The 22,111-nt window shown below is 40.9% G+C and overlaps 1 protein-coding gene across 3 annotated transcripts in view; it reads right to left on the bottom strand.

The window, feature by feature from the left end:
* Positions 1-22,111, bottom strand: part of slc7a2 (solute carrier family 7 member 2) — a 160,963-nt gene that overhangs the window by 15,016 nt on the left and 123,836 nt on the right. For all 3 annotated transcript variants that reach the window (XM_048546853.2, XM_048546837.2, XM_048546845.2), the window contains exons 8-11: positions 20,246-20,348; positions 19,178-19,392; positions 6,393-6,559; positions 923-1,031 (exon numbers count right to left, since the gene is read on the bottom strand). In XM_048546853.2, coding sequence (XP_048402810.1) covers positions 923-1,031; positions 6,393-6,559; positions 19,178-19,392; positions 20,246-20,348 — 594 coding nt within the window. The remainder of the gene's footprint in view (positions 1-922; positions 1,032-6,392; positions 6,560-19,177; positions 19,393-20,245; positions 20,349-22,111) is intronic.

Here is a 22,111-nt window from a genome sequence, read left to right as displayed (position 1 = left end):
TAAGGTGAGAAGGGGTAGACTTAAGAAGGACCAGAGGGGCAACTTCTTCACGCAGAGAGTGGTGTGTATATGGAATGGGCTGCCAGAGAAAGTGATTGAGGCAGGTACAAAAGCAACACTTAGAACACATTTGGATTGGAAAAGTTTTTTGTTTCCTTTTTCATAATGGAATGCGGGTATTGCTGGCTAGGCAGCATTTAGTGCCCATGCCCAATTGCCCAAAGGGCAGTTCAGAGTCAACCACATTTCTCTGGGTCTGGAGTCACATGTAGGGCAGACCAGGTAAGGATGGCAGTTTCTTCCCTTAAAAGGACATTAGTGAACCAGGTAGGTTTTTCCTGACAATCAACGATGGATTCATGGTCATCATTAGATTCTTAATTCCAGATATTTTATTGAATTCAAATTCTACCATCTGCCTTAGCGGGATTTGAATCCAGGTCCCCAGAATGTTATCTGTATCTCTGGATTAACAGTCCAACGGCCCACCAGGCCCAGGCCATTGCCTCCCTAGTTTAGGGTTGGACCAAATGTGGGCAATTGGAACTAGCTGAATGAGTTGCATGGACCAGTTTGGGCAGAAGGACCTGTTTCCATGCTGTATTACTTTATGACTCTAAATAGAAATAAGTAGTATTGGAAGTGAAATCAAGGTTGGCGCCATGACTGAAGATCCAGGCAGGTACTGGACTCTCTAGTACCTGACCTAAATATCCAACATTCATGAGTGACTCTTGATGAATGCTGCAACATTATCAGTTTGTGGTGAACACTGCAACTGATCCTGAGTGGTCTTCAGCTGACATTCCTTTGCATTCAGTTGCAAAACAGTCACCAGGCATTTTACAGCTGTGAATCCTGACATGCAACTGGAAATTTCAAGCATTTTAAACAGTTTAGAAAATCATTTCCCAGTGCTTACCAACAGCCATCCAAATAGAAAAACGAATCCAAGTGCCTCCATTCAACTGCATCATCAAGTAGATATTGACAAAGATGCTGATTAGAGGTAGGAATGGTAGAAGTGGAACCTAAAATATATCAAATGGTTTGTGTTAACTTAATGTAGAAAGTTTTTTTAAAATTCATTCACAGGATAAGGGCGTCACTGGCTAGGCCAACATTTATTGCCCATCCCTAATTGCCCTCAGGGCAGTTAAGAGTCACCACACGGCTTTGGATCTGGAATCACATGTCGGCCGGACCAGGCAAGGATGGCAGTTTCCTTTCCTAAAAGACATTAATAACCCACATGGGCTATTCCAATAATTGGCAATGGATTCATGGTCATCATTAGACTCCTATTTCCATTTGTTTTACTGAATTCAAATTCCACCAGTGGGATTCAAACCTGGGTCCCCGGAACATTATGTGTGTCTCTGGATTAACATCCAGCGATAAAGCAAATAGGTCATTGCCTTCCTGTAAGTATGGGTGTAGAAATCCTACAAATTTCATTTCTCGTGAATGGCAATTCACAGAAGAATCTGCTGTAATGCTTTTACAGCTGTCTGAAATTAGACAATAATAGTCACATTTTCGCTCCTGAGTCAGATGGATAGCCTGAATTGGAAAACTTCCCTGCTCACTGCAATCGCCTCTGAAAAGGCATTCTGCTGACCCAGCTTTCATCCAGGGGTGGTGAGTGCAGGTTAGAGTTGGGCTCACTGCCCCCGGATGTGGGCTGGAGGTGGCTGTAGAGGCTGATGAGTGCCAGGGCAGGCTGTTTAAAAGAACCGCCTGTTTTCTGGGGCTCCTTCCCGGTATTTTTGTTAAATATTAGGTGCTCTGTGCTGCATTAACTAATCACTGCCCCTGACACCCAGTATCCATGCCAACTCATGCCACTAAATAACATTTCAGTGATGTCTGAGGGGGATTTGGAGGAAGGTTTGGGGTGTAGAGGAGTACAAGAAGGTTCCAAGAGAGGACTGACTGTGGGGTGGTCAAGGGAATGGAGGAGTATAGTGGGAAGGGCTTGGTGTTGAGGGTGTGGTGGAAAAAATCAGCCAAGGTACGAAAAGGAGAAGCCAAAAGGATTCATCAGTGCTGTCGAAACATGGTTTTATCTCGGAGTATCAGCTGGACAGAGATCCTACAGTCACCTACAAAATTTCAATTATCCCCATTGTTGTGTTATGTCTCATGGGTAAGTGTGACTTTAAGATAAATGCTTATGATACTATCATTGTATCATAACACATGACTTGAGGAAATGGCCTCATACTGGACCTTATCCTGCGATCGTTTGAAGTGCTGGAAGCACTTAATATTAGCCCAGACACATGTGGGAATCTAACATTTGTACAAAATAATTAGTTGCAAAAATGTCTGTTTGTTTCTTCAATACTTCAATATCAATATCCAATTTCTTGTGTTACAAGAGGCAACATATGTTTGCTCGCTGAGCTGGAAGGTTCGTTTTCAGACATTTCATCACCATTCTAGGTAACATCATCAGTGAGCCTCCGGTGAAGCGCTGGTGTTATGTCCCGCTTTCTATTTATCTGTTTAGGTTTCCTTGGGTTGGTGATGTCATTTCCTGTTCTTGTTCTCAGAGGGTGGTAGATGGGCTCCAAATCAATGTGTTTGTTGATGGAGTTCTGATTGGAATGCCATGCTTCGAGGAATTCTCATGCTACTTTGGATAAACAGGCAGAAAGCTAGCCATCAGGATACATGAACATCAACTAGCCACAAAAAGACATGACCCACTATCACTCGTATCCTTACATACAGATGAGGAAGGACACCACTTTGATTGGGACAACACATCCATCCTAGGACAAGCCAAACGGAGACACGCATGAGAATTCCTAGAAGCATGGCATTCCAACCGGAACTCCATCAACAAACACATTGATTTGGAGCCAATCTACCATCCCCTGAGAAAAAGAACAGGAAATGACATCACCAACCCAAGGAAACCTAACCAGATAAATAGAAAGTGGGACATAACACCAGCGCTTCGTCGGAGGCTCACTGATGATGTTACCTAGAATGGTGACGAAACGTCTGAAAACGACCTTCCCGCTCAGCGAGCAAACTTACATCCAGAACCTCAACCTGAGCTACAAATCTTCTCAAAACTCGCTAGGCAACATGTGCATCAAGTTAAAAAAAAACAGTTGGAGGCAAACACATGCCACCCAGAGAGTGATCTCAAGGAAAGTGACTCTTTATAATCCATAAAAACAGGCACTAGCTGATGCTGCAAGTTCATCCATAACCCACAGAGTGATGAGTGCAGCACTAAACACGAACATTAACATTCAGAAAGAGTGCAAAAAACATTATATAATTATTTCCACAATACTGGAAACATCCCTATTGTCACTGTAACCATCAATGTATACTGGCCATAAGGTGGAACAGTCTAAAATAACAATAATGTGCATATGATCAAGGTGAAATCAATGTAATATAAATTACTTACAAGTGAAATCTAAATTTGAAAACACCCATGCTATCTTTGCATTCTCATTAAATTTTATGTTAATTGCAGTGGCCGTTGGAGAGGAAAGTGGTGGCTGCAATGAAGAGTATTTCTGTTTGATCAGGAAGCTCCGTTACATTCCACCTGTCCCTGCTACATTATTGGCTGGTGGTGCATTTGAGGTCTGAAGAGAATCACCCACGGTGTCATCAAATATATCACCTGTGCATGCTGCCTGTACTTTACATTTTAATTAGAATTGTGTGGGAACCAGCAAGATAGGGTGAACACTTCCAATTCTGCCATTGGGAACAGTGTGTCACTCACAAAATTCCACCCAACTTTTCTATGCTTACTCTACCTGACATTTCCACAGTCATATAGCCCCTATCTGGTCATCCCCCAATATTCATCTACATCAGCTCCTGGTCCCCAAGATTTAATTTAAAATTCCGCATCTCATGTTTAAATCCTTTTCATCCTTCCCCATCTCTAATTTCTTCCAGACATAAAACTTGCCAAGACTTCAGTGCTCCTCCAAATCTGGTTCCTTGTGCATTCTCCAATCGCGATGTCTCTGCTTTGACTGTGCCCTGGGCTGCAAGGACTACCTGGGCCCTATGTTCTGAAACTACTTCCTTCTGCATACCACTCTTATCCTATAAGGTACTGCTTAAAACCTAAATTTGTTGCCTAACCTTTCTGAATATCAATTTAGCACATTTTGTAAGTTATTTGGATGAAGGAGTGCAAGGGTGGATTAGTAGGTTTGTGGACAATATGAAGGTGGGTCGAGGTGTGGATAGTGTGGAGGGCTGTTCTAGGTTACAAAGGGACATTGATAGGATGCAGAGCTGGGCTGAGAAGTGGCAGATGGAGTTTAACCCTTAAAAGTGTGAGGTGATTCATTTTGGAAGGACAAACTTGAAAGCAGAATACAGGGTTAACAGAAAGATTCTTGGCAGTGTGGGGGAATAGAGGAATCTTGGGGCTCAAGTCCACAGTTCCCTGAAAGCTACCACCCTGGTGGATAGAGTTATTAAGAAGGCATATGGTGTGTTAGCTTTCATTAATAGAGGGATTGAGTTCAAGAGCTGTGAAGTTATGCTCCAGCTATACAAAACCCTGGTTCGGCCACATCTGGAGTATTGTGTCCAGTTCTGGTCACTTCATTACAGGAAAAATGTGGAAGCTTTAGAAAAGATGCAGAGGAAATTTACCAGGATGTTGCCTGGAATGGAGGGAAGGTCTTACGAGGAGGGGTTGAGAGATCTAGGGCTTTTTTCTTTAGAACGACGAAGGATGAGAGGTGACTTGATAAAGGTGTACAAAATGATCAGAGGCACAGATAGTTTAGGCAGCCAGAGACTTTTTCCTAGGGTGGAGGCAGCTAATATGAGGGGGAGCATAGTTTTAAAGTGAGTGGAGGTAGATATAGGGGAGATGTCAGAGGTAGATTCTTTACTCAGAGTGGTAGGGGTGTGGAATGCATTGCCGAAGAGGGTAGTGGAGTCGGCCTCATTAGGGGCAGTTAAGCGGCTATTAGATAGGCATTTGGATGATAGTATAAGGTAGGGGTGGAGATTAGACAGATGTTAGGTTTAGGGTAAAATTTCGGCACATTATCGTGGACCTGTTCTGTGCTGTAATGTTCTATGTTCTGTGTTCTATACAGACCCGCCTGTTTAACTTGTTTCCCTGAAAGAACCTCTCAGTTCTGGCATCATCCATTTACATCTTTTTGGCACTTGTCCTAGTGTTTCTGTTTCTTTTTTATAATACTGTATGGAAACCAGAAATGAGCGGTGTGATATACAAAAGCTTTATATAAGTTTAAGAGGCCTTTAAGCCCTTCCATTCTGTCCCTCTAGAAATATTCAGTGCCTTGGTTGTTCTGTTAGTATCTTCTAAATCTCCACTTAATCTATGTACCTATACCCTGGATCCCTTTGCTTTTCTACCCTAGTTACACTCTTAATGATCAAAGTAGTAAAAACCAAAAGAACTGTGGATGCTGTAAATCAGGAACAAAACCAAATTGCTGGAAAAGCTCAGCAGGTCTGGCAGCATCTGTGGAGGAGAAAACAGAGTTAACGTTTCGGGTCCAGTGACCCTTCCTCCATCTGTGGAGGAGAAAACTGAGTTAATGTTTCGGGTCCTCAGAAGTTCTGAGGAAGGGTCACTGGACCCGAAACGTTAACTCTGTTTTCTCCTTCACAGGTGCTGCCAGACCTGCTGAGCTTTTCCAGCAACTTTGATCAAAGTAGTAGATTGTCATCTTATTCTTCTAATAACATACCACCTCACACTGAAATTTATTTGTCACCTATTACGCTGACTACATGGGGTGTTTCTATTTGCTAATTCGTAACTGGTTAGAAAATTTGAAAAGATGCAATGCAAATTACCATGGACAAAATTAACTGTATGCCAGTGCAACAATAAACTGCAGCGTACACTAAAGTTGTGACTGCAGCATCTCATGTATTCGCCATCTACCATTCTTTTTCTGTTTTCTTAAATTGGGAAAAGGAGCATTTATTGCGTACCTTAACTGATCCGATGAGGTGGTGATATGCCTTCATTTTGAAATGCTGTGGTCCGTATCTACTTTTTCTTATTCTTTGTAATGGTTTGATATTACTGAGCAGCTCGTGAGGTTACTTCAGAGGATGGTTAGGAGCTTATCATATTAGTGTGGGCTTTACATCGGTGAATTAGTTGTGTTTTTACAACAATCTGAATGTTGTACAGTTCCTTTTTTAAATTTCTAGATCATCAGAAACAGAATTCAAATTCAAACCACTGAAGTTGAATTTGAACACCTGATCTTAGGCTAGTGGGTCAGTAAAATAACCTTTGTGTACTGTGTACTCAATTTCTACTCAATAGCATGCAGTTAACTTCTGATTCAATTCAGTGACAGAAACTCTAGAGTAGAATGTTGATCAGTTACCATGAACGTTACTTTGAGCTGACTCTGAGGTTGTTTGTAGATGATGAAAACAAAGACACCAAGTATGATCAGCAGTACAGCAAGCATCCCTGTGCTCCAGGGCACCGCAGAAAGAATGGCTTCATTGGCATAAGTAACCAGCACACTTAATGCACAAATGATAACAGCTGAAAAAGAAAGATGTAGATTAGAATGGGCATTTAAAATGTGTTTCATTTAAGACAAGTACTTAAATCGTAAATTTTGAATCAAAGTTGCCTACCATTGCCTATCAATGGTACATAAGGAAGTTATGTGCACACTGCCCGTGATTTTTTGATATGTATCTTACCAGACCAGGCTTTCTATGCTAGTACACTTCAGCAAATTACCATCTGACCCAATGTATTGTATTTTTATATCTAACTTGTTTTTTCCTTTTAGAAACAGACAATACTGGAAATACACAAAAGTCAACATACACACGACGGGGAATGATAAAATAAAATTTTAGATATTACCTTTGCTTCACATTTCTGGCACCTGCAGGTTAGTGAACAAAATTAAAGTGCAAAGGTTTGGAGGTAAACACTAACATGGATTGAGGGTTGATTAACAGGTAGAAAGCAGAGAGTAGGAATAAATGTGTCATTCTCATGTTGGCAGGCTGTGATCAATGGGGAGCTGCAAGGATCAATGCTTAGATCCACCCATGTTCACATATATATCAATGAATTGGATGTAGAAAGGAATTATAATATTTCCAAGTTTGTGGTTAACAAAACTTGTGGGAATACGGGTTGTGAGGAAGATGCAAATAGGCTTTAACGGTAATCAGATTGGTTGAATGAGAGGGCAAGAGCATGGCAGATGGAATATGATATGTGAGGGTACTCACTTTGGTAGAAGGAACAATCTCAAAATTAACGGCAGTTATGCCTCTGTGGTTCATTGATTCTATACAGACTGAACATTTGGTGAATAGACATGGAAGTGCAAAAGGTTCGTATGATTGTGAGAGAAGCCAAGGGGGAGCTGAGAGGAAGGGAATAGGATAGCAGTTAGGAGGTTTGTGGGGTGACGGCTACAAGGCTTCTTCGTGTTTTACTGCCTTTATTCCAACGAGAGCTTTAAATAGCTCACCCCTGCAGAAGTGAGTATGAAAATCATGACCACTTTTTCAAAAATAGGCCTTAACAAATTTTTAGTCCAAATTTTCCATGTTTTGCTCTCAAATTTGCTAGCCCCTCTAACAGAGGCATCATTTTTGGAACTGACATGGTTTGGATGCAGTAATGGCTCCACCTTTCCTCTTCTTTTCATTCAACTGGCATGTAAACCAATGGAACAAAAACCTTTGCTATCCTGAATGATCTCACCTCACAATTCTTCATCAGCCAGGCTACTGGTATCCCTGAGTTATAAGACAAACCAACTATCTTCTCTGCTATACTGTTACATGTAACTCATGGTATCTTTTTCTTCCGCAATAGTTTTTTTTTCCCAGTGTCAAGTATCTTTGTTATATAATGTCATCCAATAAATTACCAGGCAGAATTGTTTTGCATTATATCAGCCAACTGGCATTATTTTAGATATCCTTGGTCCAACTGCTGCTTTTGCTGTGATTATTTTGTTTGTGCTGTTGAAGTAACTGATGTTATTCCAGCTGGCAATAGAAGGCTTATTATCTTGGTTCAATCATGCCTTCCATTTTCGTAAGCAAGAAGTGGGATCATTTGCACTCATTTCTTGGCACCGTGTCCTTTGAGTTCCAAAATTACATTATGGTGCAATTCAAAGCACAGGGCTTCAGAGCAAGAGTAGGCAATTTGCCCCTTTTCTCTTTCACCTCATTCACTTCTTCTAGCATATGCACTGATGACTGTGGTGTACTGTTTCTGAGTTATAGTAAGCCAAAGGCTCATGAGACATCTGTTCATCCCAAGGGATAGAGGATTCAGGGTGGGAGGAGAGGTCGTGGTGAGATTTAGATCAACTAGACCATGGAAGAACAATCTCCTTGGAATTGGCATTCTTGCTCAGATTTACCCATCCAGAAGATTTGTTCTTAGCTGACCTTCTCCTGCTTGCCATGACTCACTTAGGGCAATGGTCTCAGTGTCATACTGTCTTAATTCCCAGACTATCATTGCAGCACAACATTCATGTCTGTCGCAATTGTGTTTACCCATGGGGTCCCATCTATACCTGGAGCCAAACTTCATATTGAGCTACTGTACTTGGTTACTTTTAAATGGCTATTCTACTGTGAAAGATACACTTCCCCAACACAGTGCATCAGATTCACTGCATTGTCCTCTCTTGCAGAATAAGGTCACACAAAATACAATGGAAGAATGGAGAATTGTCATTACATCCCCTGAGCCTGAAGGAGCCTGATGATATGGTGTTTCATATCGTAGGACTTTAAAACACAATCAAGAGCATCTAGAAATGCTTAGGGCATTCAGGATGTGTTGCTTGGAGGGGAACTTGCAGGTGATGATACTCCCATGTGTCTACTGCGCCTGTCCTTCTGGGTGGTAGTGGTCATGGGCTTGGAAGGCAGCGCTGAGGGAACCTTGATGAACTTCTGCAGTGCATCTTGTACATAGGACACACTACTGCTACTGTGTGCCAATAATGAAGACAGTGAATGTTGAAGGTTGAGGTTGGGGTGCCAATCAAGTGGACTGGTTTCTCCTGGATGGTGTCGAGTCTTTTAAGTTTTGTTGATGCTGCGCTTGTCCACTTGTGCACTTGCAAGTGGAGCCTATTCCATCACACTCCTGACTTGTGACCTGTAGATAGTAGATGGACAATGGTAAGCCAGGAGATGAATTACTTACAGCAGGTCTCCGAGCCCTGACTTGATCTTATAGCGACAGTATTTCTATGGCTGGTCCAGTTCAGTTTCTAATCAATGGTAACCCTATGATGATGATGCTGGGGAATTCAGCGATTGTAATGCCAATGAAGACTAGACCCTGTTTTGTTGCCAGTTTGTCATTGCCTTGACCTTGGGTGGCACAAATGTTATTTAATTACCACTTACCAGCCCGAACGTTCTCCAGATCTTGCTGTATATGGACAAAGGATACATCGTTCTCAAAAACTGCAAGCTGACCACTCCCATCCACAGCAGCCTCGGACACAAGAGAGGTAATTGCTGCCTCCAGGACATACAGGATTAACAGTTTTTGTGTTTTCACTATTAGTTTTTCCAGTGCCCATGCTGTAGCTCCTAACCCAGTCTGGATTTCTGTGGCCCATGACAAGTTGGTGCAATCAAGGCCCCCAAAGTTATTCCTCTGCTGTAGGTCAGCAGCTTTCCACCAGCCAGATGCAGTAATGTTGTATGTGGATATTTTGTTAGATAAAGATGCTAATAGAGAAGTTTCTGCTAGTGGTTTTTATTGTAAGTTGCTGGCTTTGGGGACTTTTTGATGTAGTTCCTCCACTAGATGTAACGGTGAATTCAAAGTGGTAAAGGGAAAGATTTCCTACAGATGGCTGTATCGCGTAAGGGATTTCAGGATGAACCCTCCCTGTCTTCTGCTACTTTTGGTGGCTTCTAACTTCCAAGTGGTGATGGCGATGTTATAGAAAATGCAACAGGGCAACCTCAAAGCTGAGACAACGGTTTCAGCTTGTATGGGAAGGCTTCCCCAAGCAGTTTGGTCATTGGAACTATTGGCTCAATAATGGTCTGCTCCAATGATGTCCTTTGTAGTTCCATGGCTCTCATTGTACAGGGAACAGGAAGGACAAGGAAGTATGGATGGCATCAGATGTGCGAACAAGAGTGGCTTTTGCTCCTCAACAGCCACACTCTCGTTGATCTTGGAGCTGTGAGGGCAGCAGCAGTGGCTGACAGGCTCAGATGGAATGGGCTGTCCTGCTGCAAGAATGGTGGAGACTCACTGATATTAGCATTTATGAATGATTGCGCAAAACTGCACTTCAACTGAGTGACAGTTTTGCAGCTCTTTTACTTCTCCATATTGAAGTGACGGGCCTACAGAGAAACAAGAACACAATCAACGGCATGGCAGTCTCCTGTCAAGAATTCTGCCACCCTGGAAGATCCAAATGCTCATGATATACCCAGTGGAAAGCAACTATGATGTTATTGTCACTTACGGCACCGACCATTTCCCAGATGTTTTAATAAACTGGAAGATGTTGTATATGACACCCATTTCCAGCTGAAAAAGATCTGGACATTCCGATATCAATATCACTTTTCAGGTCAATGACAGCACTGCTTTCTCCCTGTGGCAAGGCTTCAAGATTACATTGAAGGAAATGGCACAGTTTTGTGACCACCTTCTCGTTGTACTTGAGTAGCTTTAAAAACTCTGTGGCGAATGTGATCTACTGTGCAGATACTTCCTCCTCCCTTTTCAAATCTTACTGGTGACCACTCATCCATCACCTGACATCCCACTCTTAACTGTGGACCCAGAAGGAATTCCCACTGGGTTTCTGCAGGACACTTGACATTCAGCTACAGATGAAACGTGGAAGTTACAAACTCTGGGGCCTGGCACTCCAAGGAGATAAATGTTTATCAGTGTTCCTTAATGCCTGTCCACCCCAACTATTGTTGATAGATAAAGCACTTACATTTTCAACATTAAAATCCATCTTAAATTTACTTATACATCCCTTTAACTTGCCTCGTTGCCTTGAAAGACACTCACTTTCACTTGTATGCATTACCTGGCTTTATAGATTGTAATTAGCGGGCTTTATAATCTAAAATACACAGCCCCACCCCACACATCTTGTCAAAATGGCCCACTGTGCTATACAACTTAGTCACATTGGCACCATTACTGTTATTATTTGTTGGTCTATTTTTCTCTTTTAATTTAGTGGGAAATGAGGTTTGAAAATGTTGCCTAACTGACAGCTAAATCCAAAGACAGGCATGCCAAGGTCTTATCAGTAACTTTAGACGTGTCCAATTTGATAGGAATGTGGAGTTCCCATATTCCCATTGGTCCCCAGCTTCAAAGTTCACATCCCAAAATAACAGCAGATTTAGTCATCTACCCCAGTGTCCCCTGACAGACTATTTACTCATAACATCCTACAATCGAATAGTTAACAATGAAGCTTCATTTTATGATGACACATGTTTTGTGTTGTATAACACACTTTGCGGTTCATTTGAGATGGGATAGTAGATTGAACAGAGATTATAGCAACATTATTTTCCAGTATAAGCATGGTTCCAAGGATTTAATTCTTCCATTTCATTTAGAATTCCAAACTAGGCAACCCAAATTAATCTGGGAAGCCGGCAGTTATTTGCACGTTTTTCACTGCAAACTACACAATGATTATTGCAAATAATGTAGGCTGGTAGTTCATATTTTCTATAAATATGTAATCAAGGACTCCTAGCATGTAAAGAATGCAGTACTACAGATCTTGGGAATTTCATAGCTCTTCTCAACTGAGATGGAGCAGTCATCTTTTTGATGGGGGTACAAGTGTTTCGAAACATCTTTCTGAAATCTGAAAAGGGCACTGTATGGATGTTAATTGTAGCAAGATGTACCACTGTTGCATTTGGGGCTGTAACAACTTGATGCAAATCACAAGTTCAATATGGGGAAGATGTTTGGAATGGAGATGCAAAACTGATTGCCAACTAGGTCCAATCCTGGCGTGTGAATTCTCTCAAAAGGACTCTTGAAGCTGTCCATAATGCATGCCTTTAGTCACTGGGTATTTCAAGATAAATATATACTGCATCTGGACTTGAAAAAGGAATTTGTTCATCTAATCAGATCTAATCCTCAGTAACAGGCATGCATGATATTTTGGTGGAATATTTCTTTTCAGTGTAAAACTTTCCTATTCATGCAGCTAATTATCGAAGATAATTCAGGTCATGGTTTTCACAGAGCTACCAATGTCAATACCTAATTATCTTTCAATTACCAATTAGGTATTAATTTGTGTGTAAAGAAGTACTATCAAGTATCAGTACTGAATTTCCCTTTTAAGAGTATGTATCGAGGGGTCCTTGTCCTGTAGTCCTGACTTACTATGAGAAATAACCATTCAGCTTAACCTTTCCAAATCCACATCCATCTCTATAATGATGCCCTGTCTCTTCTGCATTTCTTCGAGGCCAGTGAATCCAAAGGTATAACGTTCCCTCATGATTAGTTCTCTGATGTTAAAAAAAACCTCATGGTTCTTCTCTGTTTCCCTTGTGACTTGGCAGTCAGAACTGAATAGAGTTCAATGAATGAAGTGCTCAAAGTAAGAAGCACGACAGTTTTGGACTTCTAGATCCTGGTTTTCAACAGCTCCAATATTGGTGCCCGAAATGTGTGGCTTTAAGGGCATAACTAATTTAAAACGTGTTGAGTTGACTATGATGTAATAGATTCAGTAATTAATGTAACATCCCAACAGAACTTTGACCTTGTAATTGGCAATGAGCCTAATGAGGCAAAATATTTAAGGTTGAGTTTTAAAGTAAAGTGCTCACTTACAGTTAAAAGACTGCATATTGTGGAAAATATAATGTCAGCCAAGAGAAATTGATTCCAAATGTTTGCCAGATTTTGGCCAGATTGTATCCAGGACAGAAAGGAGCAAAAATAGTGACAGTAGACATGAATGTTCATAGAAATGAATAATCAGTGAAACATGTATTCCATAGATTAATATTGAAATAGCAGAGGAGGAAATAAAGGAAAATATTGATAGGCTTCACATTATCCATTTTCAACTAATCTCATGAAACTATAAATTATTGGAACAGAATTAGGGCATTCAGCCCATCAAATCTCTCACCACTCAATCATGGCTGAACTGTTTCTCAACCCCGCACTCTTGCCTTCTCCTCATAATCTTTGATGCATTTACTAAATCAATAACCTATCTATCTTTGTCTTACGTACACCCAATGACTTGGCCTCCACAACCTTTTTTGGCAATGAATTCCACAGATTCAGCACTCTCTGGCTGAAGAATTCCTCTTCATCTCAGTTCTAAAGAGTCATCCCTTCACTCTGAGATTATGCCCTCAGGTTCTCGTCTTACTAATGGAGATATTGTCTTCATGTCCACTCTATCCAGGCCTCTAGGTATTCTACATGTTTCAAAGAGGTCGGATGTCACTCTTCTAGAGTACTTCCTCCATGAAGTACAGTGCCAGAGTCCTCAACTGCTCCTCATATGACAAGCCCTTCATCCCCGGATCATTCTTGTAAACCCACTCTGGATCCCCTCCAATTCTAGCACATCCTTCCTTAGGTACGGGCCCCAAAACTGCTTACCTTATTCTAAATGCAGATGAGCAGAACTTTATACAGTACATCCCTGCTCTTGTATTTTTGGTCTCTTAAATTGAATGCTAACATTGCATTTGCCTTCCTAAAAGCTAAGTGAACCTGCATGTTAACCTTGAAAGAATTCTGAACCAGAATCCTTAAGACCCTTTGTGCTTCATATTTCCAAAGCCTTTCCCCATTTGGAGAATAGTGTACCCCTCTATTTTTCCTATTGAAGTACATAATCTCACATTCTCCCACACTGTATTCCTTCTGCCACTTTGCCCATGCTCCGAGCCTGTCCAAGTCCCTTTGCAACCTCCCTGCATCCTCAACACTTCTGTCCCTCCACTATCTTTGTGTTATCTGCAAACTTAGCAACAATGCCCTCACTTCCTTTGACCAGATCATTAACGTATAATGTGAATAGTTGTAGTCCCAACACTGACCTCTCTGGAACTCCACTAGTCACCATCTTCCATCCTGAAAAGACCCCTTTATCTCCACCCTTTGCCTTCTGCCAGTCAGCCAATCCTCTATTCAGGCCAGTATCTTGCCCCTAACACCATGGGCTCTTACCTTATTTAGTAGTGTCCTGTGCAGGACCTTGTCAAAGGCCTTCTAGAAATCTAAATGGAATATCTCCACTGTCTCTCCTTTGTCTAACTTACTCATTACCTCCTCAAAGAATTCTAACAGATTTGTCAGGCATGCCCTCACCTTAGTGAAGCTGTGCTGACTCAGCTTTATTCTACCATGCACTTCTAAGTACTCTGTAATCTCATCCTTAATAATGAACTCTAAAATCTTACTAACAACTGAGGTCCAGATAATTGGCCTATAATTTCCTGTCTTCTGCCTCCCTCTTGTCATTTTTTCACAATCTACAAAATGCACAAAAACAATCAAAGCAATAAAATGGCAAACCATACTGATGATTATTTGGCCATAAATAACAGAAAAATGTAATTACATGATGACCCAAGATTCCTGGGATTGGAAGAGGCAGTTATCACATTTTTTACTGGTGAGGGAGGCGCCACAAATCAATATAGTTAGATTATGTTTAGTTGGATCATACCCTTAAATTCCAGTTTGGGAACACAGGTGTTTGCTATGTCAAAGGCAAATAACAAGTGGGTTTTTTTAGGCTTCTTTGGAAAATTCCTGTTGTTATACACTGAAATGCCCCTTTAAAATTCAAACTAATTGGCTTTTATGAGTCCTCCTAAAAGTACCAAATTTTCATTAGAGTAAGGTGATCTACCCTGAAGGAGATCAATCATTTTCTCTAATTGAAATGGTTCCATACAGAAATGTAGAGTATCAGCAACAAAAAAAAATTCTAGCTATTTCAGCTTCCAAAAAGCTCCACTCTACCTTACTCTGCCTTGGGCTCAGGTGTCAACCTGCTCAGAGAAATGCAATTATACCCTTTACGTAGTTATATCTCTATCTCTGCTGTAAGTGCCCTTGTGTGCTGTCGGTGGTGCTATTAAATATGTGCTATTTGAAGCATGGTGGCAGAAAAGGTGCAACAGAAAAAGGCAGAACTCACACATCTAGTCGAACTCTGACAGTTTGGTCACATGAAAGATGACCTTATCAGAAGTAGGATTGTCTTAGGTACAGCGGTGAGAGTGGGACAACTGAGAGTGGGGAAACTTACAACCAAGAAAGCTACTGACATGTACAGAACTCTTAGATAGTCAATCATCAGTTATACTGTATTGAAGGGAGAACAAATGAGGCAATGTATTAAGTTGAGAGGCAGTCCATGCTGAATGAAAACAGATTGGTGGGAGGGGGATAAAGACAAAATATTTGCAGAAGAGCTAGAGAGAAATCAAGGAAACAGGACAGGATATAAATGTTGCAAAGGATGTCATTAAAGAAAAGGAAAGTATGTCCAGAGTGAGGAACAAGGTCAGAAGTCACCTTTGTCAGGTGAAGGAGCAGTGCTCCAAAAGTTTGCAATTGCAAATAAACCTGTTGGGCTATAACCTGGTGTCGTGTGACTTCTGACCTTGTCCATCCCAGTCCAACACAGGCACATCCATATTGGAGTGAGGAAAACAGCAACTGAAACTGCTGGAGAAACTCAGCACGTCTGGCAACATCTACAGAGAGAAAAACAGAGTTAATGGTTTGAGTCCAGTGAGTCACTGCTGCCAGCTTGCTGAGTTTTCCCTGCATTTTCTGTTTTTGTTTCAGATTTCCAGCATCTGTGGTTCCTTGAATTTATTCTAAATTCAAGAAACTGAATCACTCCACACGCAAGTGTTCAGCTAGAAAGATGTAGAAAGCAAGTCTCTAAGAAAGGCTGCTGGAGAGACTTCAGCTGGTGATTCTGAAAAATCCCTCTACATCATACAATAAGTCAGCATTGTCAGATCTGAAGATAATAAATGGTTTGTGACTGCTAGAATGATGACTGCAACAAGTCAACATGATGTGTCAGATAATGATTCTTTGTGAACCAGAATGAGCTGTACTGATATGTACATAGTAACTCAAGATTTTGACTTGAAAATGGAGTTCTTGGAAGTAGGATTGAAGCTCTTAGATGGAATGATCCTCATGCCAAGAAGACAAACTAGACTGAGAGTAATGGGAAGAACGAAGGTCTGGAGTTCCAGATAGTAATGTTAAGCAAAATCCATTCATCTAAATCTGAAGACTGGAGAAGGAAACCTAATGTGCCAGGAGAGCTTTGCAGGGAACTTAACTACTGTGTGCTCAGCAGTTACAGTAAGATTGCAATAGCGTTTTTACATTGGGTCTTGAATAGCTTCCTGGTGAATATCAACTCGAAGCAGATGAGAGTGTGAGACTAATTCAGCACCTGTCAAGGAGAGTTCCAACTGCCTTCAAGTCCAGCCTGAATGACCAGATAAAAGATCTAGAAAAGCTGCAGTCCTTAAGGAAGTGACAACTCTTACAGGCTGGATTAAGTGTTGGTAGCAGAAGGAAAAAAACCCGGAAAAAATATCCAAGCATCCAAAAGATCTCAATAATACTTTGAAGAGATCTCATTATACTGTGTGGTATCCACAAAATGAGATGTTCATGCATAGAATATATGGTGGGGTGGTGACACCAGAGGTAAAGACTACATGGGCAGAAAGAGAATGGGTAACTGCGAGACAGAGAAAAAGCACTAGGCAGGCCTTGCAGGAGATAACAGGGGTAATGGCTTTTCAGGGATATATATACAGTAAGATCCAAATCCATGGCACCATGATTGGCTCAGTTGCATGTGTGTGGGGAGGGAAAAAAGAGAATTGGAGATTAATACTGATAGGGAATTCTAGTACAAGAATTAACAGATAGAGTTACTGCTGCTACAGATGTAACATCAGGATAGTAGGTCACTTTCTTGGGGACAGAGTCAAAGATGTCACTGAGCATTTGCAGGACATTGTAAATTAGAGGGAGAACAGTACAGGTCATGGCCAATGTCAGTATCAATGACATAGGGGAAGAGGCATGGGGTCCTGAAGCAGAGAATAGGAAGCTAAGAGATAAATGAAAAAGCAGGACCATAAGAGGTAGTAATCTCAGGATCACTCTCAGTATTAACCACTAGTATAATCAGGAAAAGCAGAATGGGCCAGATGAATCTATGGCTGTAGAGATGTTGTAGGACGGAGAAATTTTTTCTTAAAGGTGCACCAACATAGGCCTTCAGGTTTTTTTTATCTCTTTTGGATCAATCGATTTTCTTCTAATGCATTTTAAATAAGCTCGTTGGATAGTTGGCTAGGCGGAAGATTGTTTCAGAAACAGAGGAACACCCAGCCTATCGAAAACTGAGCATGCACACGCATATATACACACACGCACACACACACACACCTCTCACCACCAATGCCCCTGTATCGTGTGTGTGTGTGTGTGTGTGTGTGTGTGTGTGTGTGTGTGTGTGTGTGTGTGTGTGTGTGTGGTGTGTGTGTGTAGAGGCAGGGGAGGGACATCAGAATAGAGATATCCTTATAGTAAAACGAGAAACATCCTGCCTCTTCATAATGATTTCCCAAAATGCTGTCAATAAAATGGAATCCTAGCAGAACTCAAATCTGCCCTGATTTTCCACTCATTGCATGATGGCAATTGCCTCAGGGCAGAAATTAATTCCCAAATTTCAGTGACTTTTTTAAAGTTTGGTTTGCTCCACAATTGCTTAAACTCACTAATTTTTGACAGGATAGTGTAACAAAATTAGCTACATTTCCGGCAAGTCCACAATCCTGTAAAAAACATGAGTTCATAGAACATAGAACATAGAACATTACAGCACAGTACAGGCCCTTCGGTCCTCGATGTTGTGCCGACCTGTCATACCAATCTCAAGCCCATCTAACCTACACTATGCCATGTACGTCCATATGCTTGTCCAATGACGACTTAAATGTACTTAAAGTTGGCGAATCTGCTACCGTCGCAGGCAAAGTGTTCCATTCCCTTACTACTCTGAGTAAAGAAACTACCTCTGACATCTGTCCTATATCTTTCACCCCTCAATTTAAAGCTCTGCCCTCTCGTGCTCGCCGTCACCATCCAAGAAAAAAGGCTCTCCCTATCCACCCTATCTAAGCCTCTGATTATCTTATATGTTTCAATTAAGTCACCTCTCAACCTTCTTCTCTCTAACGAAAACCGCCTCAAGTCCCTCAGCCTTTCCTCCTAAGACCTTCCCTCCATACCAGGCAACATCCTAGTAAATCTCCTCTGCACCCTTTCCAAAGCTTCCACATCCTTCTTATAATGCGATGACCAGAACTGTACGCAATACTCCAAGTGCGACCGCACCAGAGTTTTGTACAGCTTCACCATAACCTCTTGGTTCCAGAACTCGATCCCTCGATTAATAAAAGCTAAAACACTGTCTGCCTTAACAACCCTGTCAACCTGGGTGGCAACTTTCAAGGATCTGTGTACATGGACACCGAGATCTCTCTGCTCATCTACACTATTAAGAATCTTACCATTAGCCCAGTACTTTGCCTTCCGGTTACTCCTACCAAAGTGCATCACCTCATACTTGTTCGCATTAAACTCCATTTGCCACCTCTCAGCCCAGCTCTGCAGCTTATCTATGTCTCTCTGCAACCTACAGCATCCTTTGTCACTATCCACAACTCCACCGACCTTAGTATCGTCTGCAAATTTACTAATCCATCCTTCTACGCCCTCATCCAGGTCGTTTATAAAAATGACGAACAGCAGTGGACCCAACACCGACCCTTGCGGTACACCACTAGTAACTGGACTCCAGGATGAACATTTCCCATCAACCACCACCCTCTGTCTTCTTTCAGCAAGCCAATTTCTGATCCGGTCAGTTCTTGGCACAAAATTTGTCTCAAGGTGGTACTTCTTTTCAAATTGTTGTAAATTGCATAAGTTACTTAAATAAGCCAAGCGGCAACGTCTTTCAGGACTAAACTTCCTTGACACAAGTTCATTTCATAATGGAAAATGGTTTTCAATGTTTACCTAGAAACCCAACACAACCATACACCACACTTGATGTTTGTTCTGTTGGGATCGCAGAGGGATTCAGCAGCGATGTACAGGCGAAGTCTTGATTTTTGAACATGGTCATATGGGAATCGGATTCATTTTCATCTAATTCACCGTCCTCCTCAGCTGTGAGGTTCTGTCTTTCCGAAGAGCATTTTTGTCTTGCATAGAGTGAATCTGGTTGATACCTAGCAAGGTTTAAAAACAAAATTTAAACAGCATAAGTTCATTTAAGAAAACATGAAAAGTACATATCCAGAGTGTACAAATTGAAGCCTGAGTGCAGATATTTTCAAATTGCCCTCTTAAGAGATGTTAAGATGTCTCTGGACCAGGTAGGACTTGAACCCAGACCTGCTGGCTCAGAGGTAAGGACACTACCACAGTGCCACAAGATTCCCCCAGAGGTCCGATGATATGCTCTTTTGTTGTACTCTTCATTTAATTTCAATACCATCTTCAACCTGACTTTCACAACGCAAAGCAAGTAATCAGCCATTTAAAGTACAAATAAGATTCCTCTTAGTTTTAATTCTTCCTTCTATACTCTGTCAAAGGTTTGTGATGGTCACATTTCCAGAAGAACCAGAGACCCTGTGGCACCTCAAAGAAAACACCCTTGTTCAGTTTGTGCTTTGGCTTTTTTTAAAAATTGTGCTAGGTTTATTTTCTATCCACTCCACACATTTGAGCCAAAATTGAAACATTTTAAGTGTTTTGCTTCTACTATCTTACTTCTCCAACAATCTGTCTTTTTTAGTATGTGATTGGGTGAGAGGTTATATGGTTAGCCCAAGCATCATGCGAGATGCTGTAAGAACATTAAGCCTGTAAATGGATGCTGCTTCTGACTACCTTTAAGGTTAATTAACTGAGCAAACAAGGATCATTTTCTTGCCAAAGGGGTTCTTGCTCACAAAATATAGAAATAATTGCACAAGCTAAAATGGACTTGTCATGACCCATCAATGTGTATAAATCAGAATGTCCTGATCGCAATGATGAAAAGTAGGAGATATTCACAGAGGCATAAATACTTACCTGAGGAGGAGTACACATGCTGCTACCAGAGTATATGCCAGGAGGGTCCCAATAGACATCATATCCACCAAGGCTTTAAGATCAAAGAGGAATGCCATGACAGCTGTAAAGGCAATCACCAGGGTGTGAAACAGTAGAGTTGAAACAAAAGAAACCTCTAACTTATGATAACAAAGTGTGGAGCTGGATGAGCACAGCAGGCCAAGCAGCATCCTGGGAGCACAAAAGCTGATGTTTCTGGCCTCGACCCTTCATCAGAAAAGACGGGTCTAGGCCCAAAACGTCAGCCTTTGTGCTCCCAAGATGCTGCTTGGCCTGCTGTGTTCATCCAGCTTCACACTTTGTTATCTCAGATTCTCCAGCATCTGCAGTTCCCATTATCTCTGACCCCAAACCTATAACTTATGATGGAAAGTATATACAAGTCTAAAATGACCTGTTGCTGGTATTAATAGATGATCAATTAGCATTTTCAGAAAACATTCTTGATGACTGTTTTAATGCAGGTGGCAATCCTTTCAATTTACAGGAACTAATGCTTCTAGTAAAGAGCAAGTAGACAAATATTGTGCCACTCTGTTAAGTGTTCTGTAATTTTTAAGTGTGCAGTCATTTTAGCCTAACTTGCACAGTTGCTGTGTAAAGTTAGAAAGCTCCAATTTAACAAGTTAAGAACGTATGAAAATACACAGAACTTGTCATGATTTAGGTCTGCGGTCTGTTTTTTAAATGTGCAAATCACACTAACTTCACAGACTGTTGCATGCAAATAATGAAACTTCAATTAAAACACACGATATGAGTTTTATCTATATTCCTCCCTTGTTAGTAGATATGTCCTGACCCTAAACAAGTAACATGACAGTGAATTACAACATTTCACAAGTTATTTAATAAGATATTAAATGAACACATTTGGAAGTGTTAATATCAGTGCTCTAAATGATCGACAAGATTGAATGAATGATATTTGGAGGTAACTGATGCATCAACCAATAATTAGCAAACAATAAGACACATTTAAATTTCAGATGAAAAATACCAAATCATGTCTAAATTTTTTAGAATGGCCTTTATTCATAGGTAAATTGAAACAGTGATGGAGATTAAAACATGGATCCCAGCTATTGAGAATTCCAAGGGAAAAAACAGGTTATGTCAGAAAAATTTGAATAAGGATTGGAAATTAAACTGGTCTTCTGCAATGAAAATAGATTAAATTGCTTGAGAAACAAACATACCTAAACTTGTAAACCAGTAATTTCTAATTAATGTGTTTAGTGCAAAGTTATAACTATGTCGTTAAATTACACTATATGATAATATTTAGCTACAATCAAAATTAATTACAAGACACACCCACACAATGTGCTCACAATAAACCAATTGTAATTTTCCTAATTACCTCAATAAATTCTAGTCCACTGATTTATTTCACACAACTTTAATGAAGGCTTCAATAAAAAAAGAAACAAAATTAGACCAGATGCTTCAAGCCTTTTATCCTGATCCATTGAGAACTGCAAGCCACATAACTCTTCCTGCTCAGGGAACTCTTTATAAAAATGATGTAACTTCTGCAGGTAACCGTAATAATCTTTGCTGCAGTCAACACTCTTTCCATCCACAATAAACAGGCCCTCCAATAACTGCTCCTTGAAAAACATACAAATTTTAAAAAAAGAGAATGAGTACTATAAATAGTCAGTAATTATTTGGTTAAACTGTGCTGTGAGAAATGTCTACAAAGATAGGATCTGGTCACAGTGGCTCAGTGGTTAGCACTATTACTTCACAGTGCCAGGGACCGAGGTTCAATTCCACTCTTAGGCTACTGTCTGTGTGGAGTTTGCACATTCTCCCTGT

The sequence above is a fragment of the Stegostoma tigrinum genome, chromosome 1 (assembly GCF_030684315.1).
Source record: "Stegostoma tigrinum isolate sSteTig4 chromosome 1, sSteTig4.hap1, whole genome shotgun sequence".
Classification (NCBI taxonomy): domain Eukaryota; kingdom Metazoa; phylum Chordata; class Chondrichthyes; order Orectolobiformes; family Stegostomatidae; genus Stegostoma; species Stegostoma tigrinum.
The sequence above is the reverse complement of the archived record's forward strand: the minus strand, read 5'-3'. Positions and strand labels throughout refer to the sequence as shown.